The 25226-nt window shown below is 42.0% G+C and overlaps 1 protein-coding gene across 1 annotated transcript in view; it reads right to left on the reverse strand.

Annotated features, from left to right (window-relative positions):
* The window catches only part of Adgra3 (adhesion G protein-coupled receptor A3), a 100428-nt gene that overhangs the window by 34557 nt on the left and 40645 nt on the right, over positions 1 to 25226 (reverse strand). The window contains exons 4-10 of the mRNA XM_050150146.1: positions 21965 to 22036; positions 20155 to 20226; positions 18054 to 18214; positions 15648 to 15861; positions 10945 to 11109; positions 9234 to 9435; positions 8333 to 8488 (exon numbers count right to left, since the gene is read on the reverse strand). Coding sequence (XP_050006103.1) covers positions 8333 to 8488; positions 9234 to 9435; positions 10945 to 11109; positions 15648 to 15861; positions 18054 to 18214; positions 20155 to 20226; positions 21965 to 22036 — 1042 coding nt within the window. The remainder of the gene's footprint in view (positions 1 to 8332; positions 8489 to 9233; positions 9436 to 10944; positions 11110 to 15647; positions 15862 to 18053; positions 18215 to 20154; positions 20227 to 21964; positions 22037 to 25226) is intronic.

Here is a 25226-nt window from a genome sequence, read left to right on the forward strand (position 1 = left end):
TTAAATGCATACAACCTAAAATATCTCTTCCACCTCCTGGCAAGTTCAAAATACCACTCATGTCCACCACTGCAAGTACCCAACGCGGACTTTGCGCTCTCAAGCATGCACACGTATGCCTTCCCCCCACTGGGAAGGAACTCCTTTATACATCCCAACTCAAAGGGCACCGGGAAGCCCAAAGCCATGCGACCAATGATCCAAGGCACTCACTTCTCTGCCACTCCTTCCTCACGTCTCATTTAACTCTGCTATTTGCTCACTTGCCCCTCACAGGCATCAGCATAAGGCAATGCCAGGAACAGGTCACTTGCTTACTGGTTACTGCAGCAAGTTACCACAGAAAAGGCACTGGGCAGCCTCATGGCTAAGGAGACCCACTGAAGTCAAAGGTCATGAGGAGGACATCATGGCAGAGGGCAGAAAAAAGAAAAAAAATATGAAAAAAAACAATCCCCGAGGATGGAGCAGAGCTTTGCAAACCAGCTGGTCCTCATACCGCAAAGCAAGCATCAAAGGCCTTAAGCTGCAATGCCAAACCAGAAAGCTGGGCTCTTTCAGCATACGGCTTCTGATCATCCCAGAAGATCCCAGCTAAGGCCCTCAACCTGCTCTGCCTCCAATACGCTGCACAGCAAGTATGCGTAAGATGGCTGTGGGGGATTAGGAAGAGGTCCAGCCCACCTACCCCACCACGGTCCACTTTACAAAGAAAATAGGTCGGTGGAAATGCACCAGATCCCAGCTCTATGACCTTGGGGCAGTAAATCTCAAAGTCCACAGTGAACAGATCTCTCAGGCCAGGGGAAGAGGCAACAACAGACCTGTATCTTCTCAATGGTGAGCACTAAGTTCCAGGATACCAGGCTCCTGAAAACAAGCCTGGCTCATGGCAAGGACACAAACTATGTTGGCTTTTTCTATCATTCTTTTATTCTTCTAAAAAATACATTTTAAAAATCCCCAATGGAGGCCTGATTCCTAAAACAGAAAGCTTTGTACTGGGGAGGAGCAAAAGAGGGCAGTTGGTATTTCAGTGTTATCCTACCTTTTAATTCTTTAACCGGAAGAGAAAGCAAACCTGATCAAGACCCCTAGACTGTATCATTTTGAGGGCTCATCTTGGATTTCTTTGGGGATCACCAACTCATCAAAATGCTCGTTCACTTACACAACAACGTCCACAACTGCCCACCATCACCAAAAGTCTGTCTTCTGCTCTGATCAGCGACACTGGTAACGTTTTCCTAGGGCCTTTTAAATAGAGCCTCCGCTAAAGTGCCTGTCTGCTGCCCCTCCATCTTGGACCCTTCATCAGTCTGAAGCAGCTAAGAGCTGTCTTCACCTACAAATGCCCTAATCGCAGTTATGGTGATGTCTAAGAGGGTGGGAATAAGAGACTCGCTGGTAAGCAGACAGACGGGGAGAAGGGCCATGCTAGGGAATAAAAGTGGTAAATTTCCAAGATGGCCAACCTCTTCCTCATCCTCCTGACTGCAGATAAAAGCCAGGCAGCTTAAGGCAAAGGCTTTATAGGCTTTTGTGTCCCACTATAGCCCCCCACCACCTTCACCCCCCCATGTCCCGCTAATGGAATGACTCAACCAGTTCAAGGGCAACTGAGGATATGTCACAGAAAAGTTCTTAGCCAATCAACCACCGTAACTTTCTTCAAACTAATCAACCCTAAATTAGGGAGGCCATCTCTTGAGAGGTTATAAAACTCCCAGGTCTCAAATCTGACTGCATTTTCAGCTTCTGACCCATGTGCCTGTTGCATGTGTGTTTCCTAATAAAAATGCCTTTATTCAATTGCTTTAAAAAAAAAAAGGAAAGCAGAGGCACTTTGCATATCGTTTTCAGATATCAAGACTTAATGCCTCAAATACAACCCTAGTTCTAATTATTAAAATTCCTAACTTTGTATTGCACTTACCACAGAGCATCACAGTGGTGGCCTAATTTTAATTCCCTTCCATCGGGGAACTAAAAAATGTGTTACTCATGTGTTTAGTCCCTGTACAAAGCTCAGTAGAACTGTCAATGGTGATCAGTGGTCATTTACTCCATGGTTCAATGTTCATTAGTGGTGTTCACTTGCATTATCACTGAATAAACACTGGCTGACCGTGACTCACTACCCTGAGCAGTGGAGACAGCACTAGAAGAATCACACATGCCCCGTTTTCAAGCTTATAATGCAGAAAAACAAAACAAGCATGGGGTTCTTCCCATTGAAAGCACTGCAATGAAGGACTAAGCAGAGTAAAAATATTACAGAAAATAATGAAATATAAACAGAACATTCCATTTCAACAGACTCACACATTCTCTAGGACTATATCTCCTTAACATAAAGCATTAACAGGGTCAGCTGGCAGAATAATTAGGATTGGGACACGCACAGTGGTGCACAATTACAAGCGAAGCAATTGGAGGCTAAAGCCGAGGATCCTGTGCACCCAGAAGCAGGGTAGGAACGATCTGGGTAACAGAGTGAGATCTGATGTCAAACGGAAATGAAGGAAAAGAAAGAAAGGGAGGAAGAAGAGGAGGGAGAGGAGGAACAAGAGGAAGATGAGGAACAAGAAAAAAAGTAAGAGGGGCAAGGAAGCAGGAGGAAAAAGTAAGGGAGGAGAGGGAAGGCCAAGAAGGGAAAGAGTAAGGGGAAAAGCAGGAGGAGAAAGAGCAAGAGCAGACAGCCACCAGTAACTTGTATAATTTCATTCATCTGGTTTCATGTGAAACATGGGAATAGCCGGTCTTACACTTTCCTACTAACAACAGGCACTATGGCAGCCAGGATCCTTATTTCTCAGTTCATGAAGGTGGCTACTGACTCTACATGCGCCTTTTTCTGTACCTGTGAATCCGACACTGACAGAAATAGACTGATGAACTCCATGTTTAAATGCAAATTAAGAACGGCTAGACTAATGCTTTTTAATAGTCTTTAATTCTGGCTTGCTGTTACTTCAGGATTTTAAGCAAAACCATAACAGGCAGTGTGATGAAGTTCTCAGATATGCTCAGTGACCACCAGAATTGAATTGTTTTTGATTATAAAAACCTCAGAGATACCGCACACAAAAGCATTGATTGCATTTAGGACAAAACCACTATGAGCTACTATAGACTAACATGATGATAATGAGATGTATTTAGTAGGGTTTTTGTTGGTTGTTTTTTTTCTGACTTAAACACATGAACTTTCTGAGGATCTGACGTGAGGCCTGCCAGACTTGTCACCCATCCTGAAAACCTATGATTATTACACAAACAAAGAACACCTGCTCTGGCCCTCCAGATAATGCCAGCGTCGGACAGGAACTCGTGCTAAGCACTGTAAAGGGGGAAATTACCTTCCAAGAAGCACAGAGCAAACAAGAGTGACGTGACGGCTTCAGCTGAGAATGAGCAAGCTTTCTCATTATCCCGTACCGAATGAGCTAAGAACTCAGGAAAAGGATCTGTCACCAAAATATATCCTGCAGCAGATAACCACAAAATGCCCCATGCGTCTATGGTTCCGTTATGAAAAGACTTGAGAATTTGTCACCGCAGCAAAAAAAGCTACACTAGATAAAAAAGAATTCCTGAAACCTGACACATATGTAAAAAGCAAAACAAAATTTCAGCCTGCGTTAAGCAGCATGACATTTCTCCTTGGGCTCATTCCCTTGTAGGCCACTCCAGTCAGAAAAGGGTCAGAAGGAAAGGGTTCTCCTCACACTCACCTATCGCGCTGAACTCAGAGGACCGACCAGGAACTCTATCAAAGACAAAACACAGACCACATGTCTGGTGGCAGTAAGGACTCAGAGCTAATTCCGGCTATACTATATTGAGTGAGTGGTGTGTGTGTGTGTGTGTGTGTGTGTGTGTGTGTGTGTGTACTCCTGAGTGCACAGGCGTCAGAGCTCAACCACAGGTGGTGTTCCTCAGGTTCATCAACCAACTCCTGGGTTGTTTTTCGTTGCTTTGGCTGTTGTTTTGAGCCAGGCTTTCCATTATCCCAGAACACACCAGTTAGACTAAGCTGAATGTTGCCCCAACAAGTCCCAGGGACCTCAACCTGCATCAGCTTCCAAAGTACTAGGATTATAAACACCCTTCAGGCTAAAAAACAACAAGTAAACCCACCATGGGTTCTAGGGGCTGACCTCAGGTCCTCATGCTTATAATGAGAAGCATTTTACTGACTGAGCTAGAGCCCCAGCTTTTTTAATACTAATTCTTTTCTATTTTTCATTTTATTCTTTATTTGGGCATGTCCATATTACCATGTGTGTCTTTCTCTCTCTCTCTGTGTGTATGTGTTTAGGAGACAGACAGACAGAGAGAGAGAGAGAGAGAGAGAGAGAGAGAGAGAGAGAGAGAGAGAGAGAACTTCACAGAGCTGCTTCATGACTTCTGCTATGGAGATCCAGGATCCAACTCGGGTTTTCAGGCTTAGCAGCAGCCTTCATCACCTACTAAACCATTCAGCCAGTTCTAAAGTTTCTTTTATCTTAGAAAAATTATGTATAAAACATGTTAAGTTAGCTTTTAAATAATCCATCACTGAGGAAGGGGAGGATGCTAGGAGGGGAAAAGTGGGAGAGAAAACACACTAAATGCACACATAGGCTGTATAAACAAGATTGATGATTGAAAACTGTCCACGTTAGGTGAGAGGATAAGACAGGAGTTAACTAACGATAACGTCCTCAAGACTCCCTAAGGTTTCCAATAAAATGTTCACAGGAGCCTAACCTCTAAGCGATAAAGCTCCCAGGAACAACATAATGCACAAGTTGAGAACGCGGCAGCAGTTCTCAGAGCCTGGACTGAAGAAGGAAGACACTTGCAGCAGATTCCCAGAACCCATCCCAGGATGACAAGACTCGGAGTCCGGGCAGGGAAAGGACCGGCAGGACGGGGACAGCAATCTGCGACAAGAATCCAGCAGATGCCTCCTCCAGGAGGCTCACACCACAGGTATTGGGTCTTTGAAGTAAGACTCAGCAAAGGAAATGAGAAACAATGAAATAAAGGTATCCAGAGCCACGAGAATGGATGTGATTACATCCGTGTGAGTGCAGCTGAACAAATGGGCAACGACGGAGGCATGAAAGTGTGCTGAGTGCACTCACAGGAGCCTGGCCCTGGGTGTGTATCCTGCTCATACAGTCAGCTGGAGCACAGCAAGGGACTCTAATGCCAAGCGAAACCTGCTCTTTACGAACCTTCTCATCATTGGACACAGTAAATACTGGCTTCATAAGAAAAACTCTTCCAGTAAATATGGAACACACACTTACACCCAGACAGACAACACCGACTGCCTTTCCATGACCACTAAACGTACCTTTTAGGTCTATAGGAGTGATATCATGCAAGTAGCTATCCTGGTACAATGTTCCTGGCTCGGACTGGTGGAAACCAACCATCTTTATAAGGAGAAATCACCTCAAAATATATTAGCTATGTACAGATGTGTGGGGGCCTACCCACTGCAAAGACCTTGCTGAATAACTGAGAAATTCGCTTACCTGCTTGTCCATCTTAGGTATGTGCATCTCAGAGTATCTTAGCATAATCTAATGCAGCAGTTGGTGCGGGAGAATTGTCTGTATTCTGTCAATCATGTTTTAAATAAATGCTGATTGGCCAGGCAGGAAGTATAGGCAGGAAAACCAGGGAAGTAGAAATAACACAATGAGAACAGGAGAATTCTGGAAAGGAGGAAGTTGATTGCTCCCACTCCTGCCCAGACCACCGAAGCAGCAGGATGTGATCTGCCCCACTGAAAAAGGTACTGAGCCACATGGCTAACATAGATCAAAAAAAAATGGGTTAATCAAGATGTGAAGTTAGCCAGTCAGAGGCTAGAGCTAATAGGCCAGTCAGCTTATAATTTATGGAGACCCATGTGTGATTTTCTTTGGGGCCAAACAGTTGTGGGGTACCGGGCAGGACAAAAACCCCAACAACAAACAGGACCCTCCATGTTACAAGCAGTAATTAACTTAAAACACAGTCCTTAACTCCCATGATTTCTATTCACTACACTAATAAACAGTGAAAGTCAACACCTGCAGTACCCGAAGGATCACACGGGATGACAGACACCACATCACAAGGGAATATATTTATACTTCTAGGATTCAAAACAGGAGTCTACTTTTTTCGTTTTGATTTCTAATAAGTTGACATCACATCTTTTTAGCGAATACTATAAACTTTACTACATTATCCAGAAATTGACAGACATAGCCTCCAAGCTAAGTGTTCAGAGAAGTAACTGAAGCCCAGCAGAGTTTTGGAAAGGGTATTCTTAGATTGGGATAGCACTGACAGACAGAATGTCAGGAGGTCAGACCCACGGTGCTGTCAAATAAACAACTGCCTTCTGAGATGAGAAAATTTCATAATCCTGTAAAACCAGGCCCAAGCTTTGAAACCACTACACAACATGAATTCTTGTACTTGTGTGTAGAAACTCTTGTAGGCTAAAGGGGACCGATGCCATCCTAGGCCCATGGTAACTATTACGTAGTTACCCAACAAGATGCTGCCACCTGCGACATGGAGGTAAGACTATTCATCACAAGCACCAGGCAACAGTTATTTAATCCATGGTGCCATTTACTGTTGTCTACAAGAAGGTTATATTTATGATTACTGCTGTCTGTCTACACTATCCAAATGTGAGTGCGTGCCCTAGTGTGTGTGTGGGGGGGGGGGGCGCACAGAGGACACTCTTCAGCTGTTTCTCCCTCCTTCCGCCTTGTTATGGGTTCCCGGTATCAACCCGGTTTGCAATGCCAGCAATTTCACCTGCTGAGCCATCTCACGGGCCTGCACGTCGCTCTTTCCAAGGTGAGTACGAAAAAGCAGTTCTGCACATTTGCGTACAGCACAGGAGGAATACAGTTATCACGTTGCGGTGTTCACATTCCAAACGCCACGGTAATTATTGTGCTAACTCGAAGCACTCCACTTTCAGGAAGCAGGAGCAATCATGTGGGCAGCTACCCTGTGATTATCAGCACCAGCAGAGAGTAAGAGCACCAGTCAGAACCCAAGCAGTTTCTTCCAGGGTTAGCAAAACTTCCCACAGCAGGAAGCGGCCCTTGCCAAAAGCACGGGACAGTTTGTTTGAAAACCAGGGTCCATGAGTTCAGACAACCACGCTGCAACAGTCTCAGTCTCCAGCAAACCTGCCCGTTACCCAAGTTCCATTTATATACATATACCATTTCCCCTCCTTCACTAACTATACCCTACCAAGTAAACGCCAAATCCCCTAGGAATGAAGTCACAACTTACTAGCAGCATCCAAGATTAGAAAATGCTAAGGGAAAAAAAGGAAAATCCTTGCAATGAACCTGGGGTATCATCCATAAAAAAATATACAGACTCTGTTTAGCTAGCAAGTTCCCTGCAGTCACACAAGATAGGACGAGGCTGGAAGTGAAGGAGGTACTGCAAAACACTTCTAGATCCTTCGTGAGGACTCCCACGGCCTGTGTGCAGCTCAGCCCCAGCCTAACAGTGTGCACTGATATGCCATTTCATTTTCTAGAGGCTTCAGTTCAAACTCGACCTAAGCTCTTTCTGCCCACCTTCAAATCCATCTTAGTTAAATGGCTGCATCTCAGGAGAAACAGCATAAATAGTTCTTAAAGAGCTCAAAACCACAACTTAAGCAAACTTTATTTTTGCCTCAATAATTAAATAACTTTTTATTTGCTGCTCTGAAAATCTGGGTTTTTTCCTCGCATAAGGAATGCCATGCTAGCAAACTTACCATAGTTTTAATGTGTCCTATTTAAATACACACCTTCTCAAAAATTACTCTTTCCTTGAACTGACTCATACAAGTTGTATATGTCTACAGGTGCCACGGCATTTCCTGTGTGTACACAGAAGTTCCTCGGCAGCCCTCACTTCTGGTACACAGTGAAAGCAATAAGCAGTTCCAAACAAGGTCCAGTTGACTAAAACAAAAAGAGGGGCATGTGGCTGCGCAGACAATGGGAATTCCAGGCGCTACAAGAAGAATCTGGCTAACACGCAAGATGGTGGAGGCTGCGTTCCCACTTCCTCTGCTATTTATGGCTCCTCGGTGTCTAAGAGCTAACAGCTCCCCTCCATCTCCCAGATACACAGGTCCTAATCACTACTGGCACATGAGATTCTCAAGGGCAAGTCTGGAAATCAAAAAGTGTATGGAGTTCAAATACAGAAAACATAAACCAACCTTAAAAAGAAGCACTCGGCTCTCTCTCATCAGAACTTACCACTGGCTGAAATGCACACTGCAAGTCTGAACTTAGGAACATACCTCTTTTGATTTTTCCTCTTTGGTAAATCTTCCAAACTTTTCTATCATTTCAGCCACAAATATAACATCCATTTTGTCAGAAAAGTTGGCCGCCTCCACCGTGTAAGCCAGCAGCTGGCGAGCTGTCGCTATGGCATTTGTAAGATTGAGGGGCATCTATGGAAAAAGGCAAAGAACTGCACATAAGGACTAACGTTGGTATCATTAACTGTCCTGCAAAATCTTCCAAGGAATTAAAACCCATAGATGTCTCAAATGATTCTGTAAATTCAAGAGAAAGATATATTTTGACAAAAAGAAAAAAGAAAAACAAAAAAACTCAGACATAAAGTAATACCTAAAGACACACTAGGCTAACATACAGCCCTATGGACCCTTTGCTTATCCAGATAAAACACAACCACCACCACCCCCATTGTTCAGAAAAGCCATTCGCAGTTCTCCAGCTGCAAGTGGTGGATAAAGCAGGAGCCACTTTTGTAGTCCTGATCTCTGTGCTTTGGAGCATGGCTGGGGGTGTCGTTCAGCTAATTTACTGACTGATACTCTGAGAGCATAAAAGGTAAGCTGGAACTCAGGAGCAGAGAAAACACCCAACACAGACACCACATCCTGGCCAGGAGAGGTGAAAGGGGACACACAGAAGCAGTGGACATGAGGCCAGCGGAGAATTCTAGGCGATCCCTTCTGACAGGGGGCTTATGGAAATATATAACGAGAAAAACCCAGATATGTCAGGGACTCTGAATGGTCCAGCAGTAGTAGGGAAAAGATGGGATACCACAGAACACCCTGGTCCCAAAGATATAAAAGAATGTACACCTAACACTCAGTATCTGGCATTTAAAAAAATACTGTATTTCATCAGCAACCCAGGAGAACCAGAATGTCCTTTAGTTACCTGATTAAACATATACAGAACTCGGGTGACGTCGTTTGCATACTGGCAGCGAGAATAATCATCATCTGCCCAAAAGCCCCCTCTGTCACACCTGCGCCATGCCTTCCGTTCATCCTGTGTGCTTCCCGGGTAGATCCCACTGCCGTGAATGTTCCGGCTACACTGAAGATACGCGGTGATGCCTGCCAGCGTCCTGGGCCATCTACACAGGTGGAAACAAAACCGTCTAAGAAAACCTAGCATGCCAGAGGTTAACAAGGATGGGAATGGTATGGGGCGGGGGAGACTGAGACATGAATATGATCGCAGAGAAAAATCACAAAGAAACAAAGTCCTGGGAGAGTAAAGATCACAATACTTATTAAAGTTTACTACAGAACCATTTATTCGGTCTATCACCTGAGAGTATTTTGATAGTATAATACAGTAAAATAATTTTTCTAAAATAAAAATCTAAAAATGCCACTAGCAATGTTCAAGGTAATTATATCACAGCCATGTATCACATTATATTCCCGTTTAATCAATGTTACTATATCTTTGGAATTATAGAACAAATATGATAAGATTCTTGCTCAATAAAAACAGAATTGGGCCTTTTGGACAAGGAGGGCCAGGAAATGTGCAGAGAGAAGATGCCATCACAGGTCCTTCAGGACAACCCTGAGAAAACACTATTTGCACAACTGACGCTATCTGTGGCTGCTTTGGCCAGGGGAGGGGTGAACTCCTGTGATCTGTTGAATGAAGTGTGACTGGCTGTGGCTACAGGCGGCAGGCTTAGCTGAAGCTCTGCTTCCCTCCTACGGTCTGGGAAGTTTGGGCTGTGCTAAGCAGAGATTAAAGGCCAGCACTCAACAGCAGGCTTGGTGCTAGTCTCGGAGGGGTGTTCCTGGGTGGAAACACAACATGATGGCTGCCTTCTGAGTCTACTGGAGAAGTCACTGTGTGTGCTTTACCCACGGATTCCTGCAAAACTTGCCTATCCCTTATCATTAAGCTCCAACTATTTCTACACAGAGATCCTATACTAAGGTTTCACATACGAGACCTTGTAGTGAATTTCTGACACCTCCATCACAGTATTCAATAGAATTTATCAGTAAAAAGTTACTCTGCCAGGAGTCACTCCAACCTGGCGCATCGCCTGTCAGAGCTGGGAGAAAGCTTTGTATCTGAACTGTTCTTTTTTATCAAATCGAAAATGAAGTTGTGCATACTTAATACAAATTATAACTGATGTGTAGCAGCAGAACTGCTGAGAGATCACTCATAGCAACATAGAAACCATGATCAAAAACTCCATAAACAAATCAAGCAACAAGCAAACGACTTTAACGCTGCGGTGGCTTAATGCTATAATACCTTAAGGAGAATCAGAAGATACATAATTCATTAATCAATTAACATGGAATACACTCAAGAATTGAATGAAAGACAAAACCCAACATAAATGTAAAACACGATTACTTGATAAAAGATGTTGAATGTCACAAAATTAACCAATGTAGCACTTTACACTTTTAAGTACTAATAGATAGAGCACAATGCTCGTGGAAGACTTATTCAGTGGCATTAATGAATGCTCACACACACACACACACACACATTTATCAAGTTTTACTACTGAGGATGAGCGACCACTTATGTGTTTGAGAACACAAAGCTCTGGAGCAAACCAGCCTTTCCCAGTGTTTTCCATACCACTGACCTGAAATCACCTTTGTTGTTCACAACCCTCTCTGGTGGACAGTACTGGGCAGAGCTTTCTAATACCACAATATCAACAGTTCTTGTGTTATTTCCACGTTTGGTCTGAACATGACAGCCCCAATTTCCAGTAGATCCAGCCTGAATATTTGAAATGGTTAGGGCACTGCAGAAAAAAAAAAGGAAAAAGAAATTGTTAAATAGAGAAAAACATTAGTGTCCTACAGATAAAGCAGAGCCACAAGAGGAGCAGGAACAGAGCACAATGGTTCATAAAACAAAGGGATTCCAGAAGCACGATGGGACACAGACCAGCCAGCCCAGAGGTGGAAACACTGTTGGAAGTCACACCTTTTCAAAATTCCCAACAAGAAAGGACCATTACGAAGTCGTTTTTAAAAAATGAATATGTAAGGAGACACAGCTGGAGGGACGGCACTCAAATAGTTAAGAGTACTTGCTCACAAACCAACTGTAACTCCCGGTGTCAGATGGTCTAATGACCTCTTCTGGTCTCCAAGGGTACTGCATGCACATTGAGACCATATGTACATGGACGCAAAGCACTCACACATATAAATCAATCAATCGATCAATCAATCAATCATGTGTTTAACAGAAAATACTGTGTCAAAAAAGACTATGCAGAAAAATAAGTCGATCAGTAGGTAAAGGTGTGTGCACCATGCTGGGTGACTTTAGTTTGAGTCCCAGAACTCATATGTAGCAAGAGAGAATCAAATTGCTGCAAAGTCTTCTGACTTCTACATGCACAGTGTGACATTCAGATAAGAATACATGTGCATATGCTGAATAAATGTAAGTCTAAGAAACGATTAGTAAATGGCCAATTAATGATTCCTAAAGAAGTATCTAGGGGAAGCCATGCTTTTCCTTAGAGCTGTATGTCTCCATAATGGTCAGTAAATTTCCATCTCAATATGAAATCATAATTCTCCAATATAAACCTATTAATTAAAGACCAAGTGTCAAAGCCTTCAATTAACCTCCTTTCCTCTATATGATCCACCATACTTTGCTGTTATGTAGAAACAAATGAAAAGAAATAATTAGACATAAAGCATGTATCATCTTAATTAACTTATCAAATTATGTATGTCTGGAAGTGAATACACATTTGTCTGGTCTCCTAAATCATCAAGGGCTAGCTAGCATTCCAATAAAGACTCTAAGGCACTGTTACATTCTGAATCATCAAAGAAAATGAATATTAGCTTCCCTAAGTTAAGAAACAAGTCAACAGCTGTAATAAATATTTTAATGATGAGTGACATAAAAAGGAAAATGCTTTATTAAATAATCATTAAATCCAAAAATATTCTATTTTGTGCCGCTATACTGAACTAGGATGAAATACACAGAAATTGTGGTGATAAAAACTCTACATAATCCAGGTTGCAAGATCAGCTCAAACGCCTTTACTATGACAATCCTTTACTATGTACCTAATCCTTAGATGGAAAATGTCTGGTAATTCCAACCAGTAAGACAAATGTCAAAACTGAGCATAGTCAACCACAGTGGCAAACCCCTGTAATTCTAACACAGAGGAGCTGAGACAGCAGCATCACAAGGCCAGCCTAAGCGCATAAAAACAACGAAAATATCCTATGTATCTACATGCTAATAAATTAATAGTTTGGCCACTTGAAACACAGTTGAAAAAATAAAATTAAAACTTAAACAAAAAATTAAATTTTTAACTTATCTTTAAATAAACACTAAGATTCCACAGGGGATGTGACTGCCTGCCAGCCACTCTGAAAATAATTATATCTCAGAGTCTAATTAGGCAAAAGACACTCTTTTCTTCTGTGATTTTGACACAGTACTCACTGGATCACAACTGCCTAAAGGCCCACATCTCAAAACATGGTACCATCAAAAGGGACATGACACATTCTGATGAAGACACAGTGCTGTACTAGCAACTGACACCCTGTGGTGTCCAACAAATGCCACTGCCTCAGAGGACTAATATGTGTCCTGGTGTAGGTGGTACCTTTCTGGGAATCACGAAACTATATACCTATGCAAAAGTTTTTGTGGATAATTTTTAACAATGCTTTCAATGTCTAAAAGCATCCACTGGATTAAAAGTCCCAGGAATCTTCCAGACAGCAGGTCTGGAAACAGGAGATTCAAGAAGAAAGCAGCAGCTTGAGTTTCCTCTTGTAAGAAAACTACAACAATCAAGTCTTAGAGATGAAGGATGGGTGACATCAAGAGACCTATAAGGAATCAATAAGCTTCAGCCTCACCCTCTTCAACAACCATGTGTTTCCTTTCTTTACACATTCTGGGGTAAAGGATGTTCCATCTTCATATGAAACACTGTCATGTCAGTCAAGTGTTTCTACCAAGAAAAATGGTAGGCCAAGTAGTTTCTCTTAGAATTAATGTTTTGTGCTGCTGTAAAAGAGATTTATATATACTATAAGCATGATGTTGGAAACAGATTTATAAAGTAAATCCACTTTAGTCATACAACTTAGACTTTTAAATTAACCAAAGCTCTTTGTATATAGAAGAATCTATTATTTTTAAAGTTTTGTTGTTGTGTTGTGTCAATTATTGCTTATTTATACGATAAACTCCCTAAGAGTGTGCAATTAGATGAGTTTTGACATATGTATATGCCTGTGCAATTATCACCACAGTAAAGACAGTATAACAATGAGTAAATACATCATTTCTTACAATTAACAGCACCCCAATAAGGAGTTCAGAAGCTAAGGCCGAGCCCATATTAAGCTTCTTCCTGCAGTGGGCAGCCGCAGCTCTGAACACATTAATGAAGTGTAAGTATGTGGATTCTGTACTAGGATGCATAAAAGGAGAGCAAAAGCAGACAGAAACTAAAGACGATTTGATGGAGGAAGAAGGGATTGGCAATGGGAAATAACTTGAGCAATATTAATGGCTTTAGCCCAAGGCTCCTCTAACACCAGAAATACACAACTTTTGGAGCCTGAAAAATTAGAACACCAGAGTAAAAGTAAAAGTTCAAATGTCTTACACAGGGAATATGTTCAAGGTCTATGGATGGAGCTCTGTGAAGAGCATTTTCCTAGCATGTGTGCAGCCACGCGTTTAAACCCCAGTGACACCTGCACTCAACACGCATGTATTCCAGTCACCAACTAAAGAGACACAGAGCCAGAAGCGGGAGGTCAGCCAAGCTAACGGTCCAGCCAAATAAAAGTTTCATTCTCCTAAGAGGATATAACAGAACCAGAAGAATGGAGTCATGGAATATGTTCCACGATGAGTCTGTAAATATTTTAGATTCTGCGAGCTAAGTAACAATACAAACATGATATTCCATAAATGCATACATAATCATTTGAAATGTGACTGCTGAAAAATGTCAATTCTCAGTGGGCCCAGAGTAAGCCACAATCTGAATGCTTTATCAGTATCTTCTTCATCATACATGTATAATAAAGTCAGGGGTTTAACCCAACATGATTACTGTACAAATACTTTTTAAAACTATATTCATGGTGTAGGAGTCCCTTCTGTTTGTGTGTTGCTTTCATTGGTTGGTTGATGAATAAAGAAAATTGCCTTGACCTAGTTGATAGGGCCGAACTTAGGTAGACAGAGAAGACAGAACTGAATTCTGGTTGAAAGAAATCAGAGTCACAGAGAAGTCATGAATCCTCTGCCTCAGACAGACGCTGGTTAGACTCTTGCTGGTAAGCCACAGCCATGTGGTGTATACACCGATTAATAGAAATGGGTTAAACCGAGATGTGAGAGTTAGCCAATAAGAGGCTAGAAATAATGGGCCAGGCAGTGATTTAATTAACACAATTTCTGTGTTTTTATTTCAGGTGTAAGCTACCCGGGCAGCCGGGATGAACAAGCAGGCCCTCATCCTTACAACATATTCAAAAAAAAAAAAAAAGTAGTCAGGAGTGATGGCCCCTTCCCATGCAAGACGACTCAGATACTGGAGTTGGAGAGCAAGAGTGTAGAAGCATCTATTCTAAACATTAGAAGACATAAAATGAAACTATGCTTCCAGGAAAGAGGTACAGGTTTTCAAAAAAGAAACTGTAAAATAAAAAAAATGCATTCCTAAAATTCCCCGAGTTGATTTTAGGTTCAAAGAACCGTCTTTCTCAGCAAGTTTCTCCCAGCATCCTTGCCTTGGCTGTGTGGAAACTGCAGCTTACTCTAGCAAAAATTCCAGCCAAACTCTAGGCAGGCAAGTAGGCAGTGGGCAAGCCAAGGAGAGAGAACAAAGAGGATCTCTCGCTCCCAGGACTCCCGAGTGGTAGTACACACAATTTTAAGCTGTTTTTATACTTTATTGAGTTCATTCAGACTAACAAGCCATGGGGCTGACAGCTCAGAATTATACTCTCACACTAACAGTAAGTAGGTGGGAAGATAAAGTGTCTTAAGACATAGCATTAATCAGAGGATGAAGTAGTGGGAGTGTGGTGATTCCTCAAAGAGAAATAAAAGTTTAGCAGCAGAAATGGTTAGCAATTAGGTTTGGCACTAAAAGTTTACATTTTCCTCTTAAAACTTTAAAGAAAAAGACTTCGACTTTAAGTGCTTCTCTTTTATATTCAGCTTTTTCTTCCAAAACCAAATGAGGAGATGGTTAATTAATTTCCAGTTAAGCACTGCAACTCCCAAAGGGCAACAAACCCAGGGACACTGTACCTCGCAATCAAGGAGCAGTTGTGAATCATGTTTTTCTCCACAAAGATCCCTTGAGACTCATCAGTCTCGACGATGCGCCCATCCTGATACCACAGCACTTGCATGTCCTGGTCTATGTATGACGCCATGCACTGGAAAGGCAGGCTGTCTCCTTCAAACACAACCTGGCGATGAGATGGCGTCATGTAGAAAGATGGCAGTTCAAGGGGAGGATCTAGAGAGAGAGAGAAACAAAGAACAGAGTGAACGAAAGCTAAAGCAATTCACGCACTACCTTTAGAAGCTAGAGATGCTCTGTGGAAATTGACAAAAACAGAAGCAGAAACATTCCTCAGGACCAGCAGTCTAATCCTAGTACCAATGTGACTACTGAATCAAATCATAGCAATGTGCTCCCAGGGTCCCAGGGTCATGTCCTGGAAATCTGGTACCCAGTACAGCAATGGACAAGATGATGAGTCTCCTGGGAGGGTATGAGGGCACTAGAGGTGCTGCCCTTGGAAACTGGTCTCCTGGATCGAGTTGATGAGAATGAGCTGGTATAGCAGCCAGAGCCTGACTCCTAACAGTGTGGCCTTCAGTTTGCGATGTCATCTACTCCCATCATGATGCCATTATCATGAAGCCTTCATCCTAAGCCAAAACACTACAGAACCATAATCTTGACCCTCAATCCAAAACTGAACTAGTAAATGAACCTCTCTTATTTAGAATGTTACTCAACTTTGCATATTTTGTTATAACAGAAACAAAGTAACACAAATAGATCACAAATTGGAACAAAGCTGAAAATGAAACCATCTGACATTCATTTCCGGTATTCAGAACCCCTCCTTTCCAGGGATGTCCTTAGCACCCCCGGACAAACACAGAAGAAAAGAAGGAGGCCAAATCATAAGGTGTTGAGATCTAGAGACCGGAGCTGGGAGAGAATAAGTGCTTCTGGCTACCATTTTAAGACACATTTTTTGAAGATCATATTTCCTAGGATTAAAATGCTTTCTTCTACCTATAAAGTTATGCATATAGCTGAAAATTTTAAAACATTTAAAGAAAAATTTAAAAAAATAAGTCCCTTATTTCAATCACTATTTAAAAAGATTACAACTCCTTCCAGTATCAGAAAAAGGGATTTTATATATATATCTATATCTATATATATATGTAAAAAAAAGTATACAAATACTACTGATTCATTAAAGACCTTAAAATACTTAGTTCATTAATCTAACACAATTCTGCTGTCAGCAGTAATATGTGGAAATCAAAATTAAAAATATGCGAAAATATATACAAAGAAATTAATCACTGTGTTATTAATGAAGTGGGAAATTATTAGCAAGCTAAAAATGCAGCTGGGAGAAAGCAGTTACATGACAGTTACGGCTCCATAGTGCACCAGCGGGCTCTGCGTTATACAAAGAAGTAAGCGTACGCTATTTTAACTTTCAGAAAGTTAGCTTTAGGAATATGATGGCATTTTTTTTTTTTTGGACAAAATACAGGAGAAGGTACAGAAGTCAAACACTAAGCTCTCAACACCAGCCGTTCGTGAACAGCCTGAAAGCAGACACGCAGTTTGTTCTCTCTGAGTTTTCTCTTTCACATTCAGAGAACATATCTTGAGTGTAAAATGACAATACTATTGGTAATAAAGAGAAAGCGGAAAAAGACGAGATGATTTATTTCATGTCCATCATGTGTCACATTCAGTTCCTAGTGTGCATTTTATCATTTCACACACAGTAATTGTGCTGTTTCTCTCCTGGCTGCAGACACTTGCAAAAAATATCATGACTTTTCCAATAATTGCATGTTACACACACTGAATAGATATGCCCAAAGTCATTCAACTATTTCTTTATTATTATGAACTTCAGCATATGCTTATATATATATATATATTCCTTTGATTTCACCCTAAGGTATAGACACATACTGCTGAACTGTAGTTCAAAGGTCACATTGTGTGACTAAGGGTGTGACAGTTAGGACACTGGCCTGCCATGTGCAAGGCTGAGTTTGATCCCCAACACAACAAAACACAAACTACAAACCACAACCACAAAGGCTCTGATGGAACCCCACTCCTACCAACAAACATTGTGAAAGCATCCCGTGCCTGGATTCCTCTCACCGAGTTCTCCATTCGCCTACTGTAGAATACATGAGCACCCTGCTACTATCTGAAATGGGTTCGCATGAATCAAGCTGTTCAGAACCAAGAACAGCTACCCTGGAGGCCAATGGAAGAACTGTTTTCTAATCTGGCTAGACTAATCACTGGTTTACACTGAGATTAATTGCTGTGCTGAGATTCTGTCCGAAGAACTTCAGAGTCTGTCAAGAAAAACATGGTAGCAAATCAAACATAGTAAAGTCTCCTCCGTTTGGTTTCTCTCTTACCGCATGTTAACAGCTCCTGCTTCACCCCCGTGACTGGCTGGGCCTGCAGTGACTTAGGATAAACACACCTGGTGTCCCGCACAGTGATGTTCCTCTCCTTTACCCAGCGGTGCATCCACAGTATATTACAGTCACACAGAAGGTACTCAGTCTGAAATTCTCTGTAATGCACAGATTAGGACAACAGTGAACGGCATCGTGTAGCAGCTGGGCTCTGTACTGGTTCCACTGTGTTGTAACAGTTAACCGTTTTTGTGTAAAGCACAAGGCGCAGCCTGTCAACTGGTTAGAGTCCGTTTCCAACGCCCTCTTGTCCAGCACTCCAATACCTCCCACAATCCTAGGACTACTTATGATCAACGTTGAAATAAGTCAACAGAATGACATACTCATCAGGAATCCTGCTTATCCCTGTTCTATGCACCGTGTCTCCCGACCCTGAGGCCCTTCTTCCGACCAGGTCCTAACCCACCCTATCAAGCCCTTTCCTTTTACTGTAAAACACTTGATAATAATTTGGGATCTTGAAGCCTTCCCAAATTTTACCACATCGCTGCCATGTTCTTGGCCTAAATGCTGCCAATTCTACTGCTAATACTGGTAAGGAAATAGGAACATAAAGGACTAAAGGACCATTCTGTGGTTACATCCTGGACATCTGAGCAGACTGTGAGCTCTTAGGTGGGGACCACTTTATGGCACTCTTCCGCTATGCACTGGGTGACTCTACATAGAAAGCAAGACGAACAATACTTTAAAATCAATATGAATGCAGAAACCATGAATTTAACAGAATACTCTAATTTGGCCTTGCCAAAAGATTAAGTTATCAGCCCATTAATGTGACATTCCTTTCACTAAACAACGACTACCCCTATGAAGCACAGGATGATGACTCTAGCTAATATAACTAACTGTGGAGACTATCCCTGCCACCATGGCATATCTAATAAAAGCAACAAAGCATCAGTACGAATTCAACCCTACGGAACGTGAATCTTAAAATACATCAACAAAGAGCATAGATGAGCACTCTTCTAATACACGGTTTGCTAGCACATGGACTCATCTCATAATTTTAGCCAAAACAGCAGGAGAAGGGAAGGATACAGTGCAGCACAAAAATAATGAATTTTAAAATATTTTCAAAAGAATGGCTTGATGTATTTCTAATCATAAATTCTGCCATGTAAAAACACTGCCAATGTCTCCCATTTTTTTTTGATGAAATTACTTCCCAGATTCTTATAACTAAGGTTCAAAAGCAAGGTTATCCTTTGCCATCTTATTTAATATCAAGGGTGTGGCTTGGTGGTAGAGCGCTTGCCTGCGCATGAAAAGGCCGAGGTCTAATTCCCAGCACTGGGGTTAGGGACCAACATATACTGAACAAAGGCATCTGGTAAAGAAACAGTTCCCTGGAAAATGACTCAACCCAATAAATTATACATAATGACAATGTGATAAACAGTTTGACTGTGATTCTAACAAAAATCAGTATAATTTATAGGTTGAAATAGAATAATGATTATCTGGAAACAGAGTTAATTTTCAAACATGATTCCTTTGCAGCCTCTATTTGCGACAGACAAAACAATCTATATAATTACAGAGAACTGTGTGAATGTGATCTTACGTGGAGGGACTTCTCAATAAACACTCCTAGGAGTATCAGTAACAAGATGGACGTTTAATGTGGAGCAGAAATTACGGGACAGACTTAAATCCTTTATGTATAAAGTTGTCCCAGAATGAGTCTTTAAGGGGGAATGAATGGGTTATGAATGAGCTATACTTTAGGCATTTAGTTAGTCAACCACAAAAACTTCTGGATCTGAAAATTAAGTCATGAGACACAACTGCCACCAGTTCATTCATTTTTACTATAGTTGGGAGGGACACATTCTCAGGTGGTGGTCATCTTGGTTTGAAAAATCCCTGAGATTTACCTCACGAGCTTCAGGTCAGATACTGGCTCCCGTAAAAGCAAAAGTTTTGAAAATTTGCGAGACATTTCTCATGAAACCTCTTAAGCTACAAAACCATTGTCTGCCCCCCCCAACTGAATATAAATTAAATACAACAAAGAATTCTTACTTACAAAGACCGCAATGAGCCGAGATAATCAAAAGTTCCTTGAGACAGTGAAGTAAACAAATTCCCTGAAAGGTTTCTAGGGGAAAAGAGGAAATAGGTTCACTTTTTAAAATACTTAGCAAACACATCACTTACTATTTGATATTGTCTCGAATAGCCTATGATATGAACATTAAGTAATAAGGAATTTATGAGAGTTGCTTGAATTCTTATACAGAAGAGGGGACATGTAAATACCTCCGTGAGGAGGGCAGTGGTCTTCAGTGTACACTACACATTGTACTAGGCAAAAGCCTTAAAAATACCTTAATGCTAAGTAAGATTCTTCTACCCAGTATCAGGAAAACCTAACATTCCTTATGGATTCCCCACTAGAATGCCTACACCGATGTTCACTTGGGATCATTCAGAAAAGAAACAAACGTTGAAAGAGTGGTCTTCGTGGTCAGCAGCAACCAACCACACACCAAGACTGAAGAGATGTGGGCAGAGTAATAAGCCCTGGGGCTGGGAGGACTCGGTGCACAGGGCAACTAGGACCTCAGATGAGGTCTATCCCCTCTCTTGGCCTGCTGCCAGCCAAATGCTGCACAGGGCAAACGGAGTAAACTCAACAGCAGTCGTGTTATAGTGAGATGGGCTGAGCGCTGGCTGCCTGATGACATGTTCAGAAACGACACATGTCTTACTTGGGGTAGTGCTTCTGGCAGGTAGAGGTAAAAAATAGGCACCCCATGTTTCTTTAACGTTTGTTTGTTTGTTTGTTTAAGATAAGGCATTTTTCCATGCATAGGAAAGTATCTTATTTAAAATTTGACAAGTTACGGATATGGCACACAGGTAAAAAGAACAATATGATATTAACTTGTACTGCTGTAACCGTCATGTTAAAAAGAAAGAAAATGGGCACTCAATATTGGTGGTAAATCTTCAGGATAGACAGAACATGCTCTGTGGGTTTCAAACATTAAAGAAGCATGGTGGTCTCTGGAAAACCTGGCAGCATCATTCGAAAACCAGGAGATCTGTTCTGTGTACCAGAGACAGATAAATTTAGATTATCTGAGAAAGGGAGATGGGGCAGAACAGAACACAGAAAGGGCACAGGACAGCAGTGTGGGGGTTGTGAATAAGCCAAGCTCTCCTTTGAGGTATGGACTGAATCCTACAGTGTGGGAGGGAGTGCCACCTGTGGAGAGAGGGCAGAAAACGATGGTGGGGGGGAGTCACTGACACCCACACAAGGGGTCCCTGGGTTGGGATGGAGTCCTGCTATCACACAAGCACTAACACTCAGAATCAGTACACAATGGTCTCCAGGGAGATGGCAGGACTGGTGTGGTGAGAAGATATATTATAAATCCTTAATCTGAAAATCTGAAATCCAACATGCCCCAAAATATTTGAGCTCCATGACAACAGCATGGAAAATTTTATATCATGAAACTTGTGTTTCATGCAACTGAGCATTTAAAATACTGTGTAAGATTATCTCCAGGCTCTGATTAGGGGGTGATTATGAAAGAGAAAAAATTCTGCATTTCCATTTGCATCTCACCTGCAAAGTATGTCCTTGTGCACAGAAGATCTCCTCAAGTAGGAAACACTCTGGTCCTAAGCGTGTCTGCTAAGGGATTCTCAACCCATCTTCTGAGGATACAACATCCCATGACCCAGTAGTAAGCCTCCTGTCTCTGTGGCTTCTACATGGCCTAAAGTTGCTACTTAATTAACATGCCACTGATGTTCAGAAACTCCTCGGTCCCTACTGGTTCAAATATCTTAAATTTTCACAGAGTAGAAAAGGTACTTACAGCCGAACCAGATTGGTGAGTCCTCGGAAAATGTCTGCGTTCAGACAACCTATTCGGTTGTTTGTCAGGTCCCTAAGGGAAGGGGGAAGGGATGACTTTCTTTAGTTCTTTTAATTAATATAGCTCTGATAGATTCCGATTCGGGTCAAGAACATTAACTCCCTTCTCTTCGGCATCACCCCTCAAGTGAGATACAAACAGCACTCCAGAAAATGGTTCTTGGTTTACCTTCCTTCTGGCACACACACGGGATGCTATTTCATTATATTTCAACCACTTACTCTATGAAATTATTCAAGACAACACTGGAGTAGTAAAACAAGACCCACTCTATCTTACCATGTGCTAGAACTCCTGAGATGCCCTGCAGAGTCAGTCAAGGGAGAGGACTCAGGACGTAGCCCAATCATCAAATCGCATTAACAAACATGACTTTTATAACCCCATCCTTTAGATACTCAGACACTCTAAGTAGAATGATGAGGAGAAACAATAACTTAGTTCTGACCTCACAAATCTGTCATTCACTCTCAAGCCAGATGATTTTAACAACATCTGGATGTTTTTAAAATTCCTAGGGTAACAGCCTAGCCATTCTGCCAGCCCACCCTAATGCCTAACGACTCCTAGCACCTGCCGCCCTCGAAATATTTCCTCTGGCAAATCTATAAAGTGTCCTCCTTTTTATTTATGCATACTTATTAACTATTATTTATGACGATGTGGGGGAGCAAGCATAAGCACAAAGCACCCAAGTGACACAGCATCACGTGGAGGTTGACGGACAACTTTCGGGAGGCGGTTCTCTCCTTCCAGGCTGTGTCCGTGGATGGAACTCACGTAAGGCTTGCCCGACAAGGGCTTTGCCTGTGGAGCCCTCTCACTGGCCCTGTGAAACTCTAGCTAATACTTGTATTGCTTCTGTGCTCTCTTACTGAAATTCACACCTGGAACAAGGAACACGCTGGAGTTTCCATTTAACCAGGATGCTAGTGAAAACTGTGTAGAAAGGCAATTTCAAACTTTTCCCTGGCATGGCTGGCACACCTTTCAATCTTTGTTTCTAACTCTGGGGGAAAAAAAAAAAAAAAACCTGTGATGAATCATTCCTGTTATCAGTTGTTACACTCTGAGTAACTGAATTCACTTAGAATATTATGGAGAAATTAGAAACTTCTGTAAACCAAAATCTCAAAAATACTCTGCTATTTCTTCTAAAGTCCACATGATTTTCCAACACAAACAACATCCTTTGCTACACTTTGAGTTACACTATTTAAAGGGGGGGGGTAGAGGGGATAGAGTGCTCAGTTCCAAACAAATGCTGCTGAATTCACAACACAGAACACATGCATTTGATGATAAATTCAAAGCACAGAGCACGAAACCTGGGCCCCTCCTCCGTGAGTCTGCCCCTATGCATTCCAAGGCCACCCTAAGTTAGCCAGCAGAACAGGATGTTTTAGTTCTGGTTTCCCTCTTTTATGGCTAAAGTAACCTTAAGCCACACAAAGCTTGCTCTCGGCTTGGGTAGCTCAAGCTCCTTACAATCTTAAAGCCAAGCATTTAATCATGTGGGATTTTTTTTTTTAAAGTGGATTTTCCTTTTATTTCTAGGTTTTGCAGTTTAAGAAAATGAGGTATCATCTTGTGGGCTGTTGCTCGAACAAGCGTGTTTCGGTCCTATTCATTATCCTAGCTCCACTTCTTCTGAGCTTTAAGTGATGTAATTACCATTGACTCTTTGGGAAACAATTTCATTATAGCTTCCCCTGCTTAAGTGGAATTTAGGTATTGATAATGAGTTTTCATTTCGATTGAGGATCAGCTTAAATTCGTTGAGAAAGCAAAGAAGAAAGTGTGAATGGGTTCGAGTTTCAACTACTCCTTAGTAGTTTATCTTTCAAAAGCTACTAAATCTTCCTGACTCCAATTATCTATAACTACAGACCAACACTGAGAAACACTTTGTGTGGCCACTGAAATGAATGACCTGAAGCTTTGCAAGAAAGAGAGTCTGGGTCTAAAAAAAAGAAAACCTAGCAGCCGTTAACTACTAACTACAGGGCTATCTTTCCACCCCACCAAGTCCCACGTAGGACTCCTTCAGCTGCAAGCTGCACGCCGTAAGCGCAATTACAAGTCAGCTGCTTGGAATTAAGAATGTATTTGCTGGCAGGAAGAAGACTGTAAATGGCAATTACCTTCCAAGACAGGAACACCAGAAGAGCGCTTACTGTGCAAAGCAATGCAAGCAGGCTAAGGCAGAACCCTGCACAATTACCAGCAATTAACTTAAACGCTACTGAACAAGATTGTTAAACTTTTAGATGGAGGTACTTGAGACATTATTTAGGATAAGGAACTAAAGCAGGAGCCAGAGGTTTGCTGAAAACGTTGTCACCGAACTGTCTTTTACTGACAGCCTACTTCCTCTGGCCTGTATCTTGGCATAGAGGTGTTATAAGCATTGACCTTTCTGCTACCCAAACGGCTGTGAAGACAGTGGTGTGGACCACACGGGAACACAGTGAACATGTGACGGCAATAGAAGGAAGAAGTCGGAGGGAAAACATGAACTGTAAGCAGCAGTTACTGGGAAGAATGATTAAAACAAGCTTGGCCCAGATCCAGTTCCTGATGGGGCAGGGCTTATCGGGGCTTATCATTAATTCTTCATTTATCTAACTACGCACAGACTCAAGAGTCCCTTTCCTTCATCCTGCTTCTTCTCCAAAAATAGTATCATTCCTTCTTGAAGAGTCTCGGTGAAGCAGAGTAATAACAAGTCGCTGTCTGGCAGCCAGTCATTCCTGACTCTTTGCCCACACTGTATAGCACATGCACGTTAACAAACCTAATTTTCTCTCTTTGGTCAGTGTTTTGTCATCAAAGTCCAGACATGGCACTTAGGAGGTCAGTCCTCCGGTCCACCTTCTCACTCACATCGAGAGGCTGTGAGCTGTTCCAGAGAAGTGGGCGTGCGTACGTAGCCAGTGAGCAGTAGCTGTCTTTACAGGGAACAGAGTGGAGGATGGTCTACGTATCTTTAGTGCAGGCACATTCCAATGTGAGAAACTAGCAGGAGGTGAGCTTTCAGAGCAATAAAACAGACTCTTTAGGCTCCGAAGTAAGAACACACAAGGAAATGGCAAGCCATTACCCCATTAATGGAAAGCCTGGATTTCTGGGATTCAAAAGATGTGCAGTTTGAATCCTGCAGTCATAGCCCGAGGACTGCCTCCACAGCAGTTACGGCTAC

The sequence above is a fragment of the Alexandromys fortis genome, unplaced genomic scaffold (assembly GCF_014885135.2).
Source record: "Alexandromys fortis isolate MF-2015 unplaced genomic scaffold, M_Fortis_MF-2015_v1.1 scaffold_0, whole genome shotgun sequence".
NCBI lineage: Eukaryota > Metazoa > Chordata > Mammalia > Rodentia > Cricetidae > Alexandromys > Alexandromys fortis.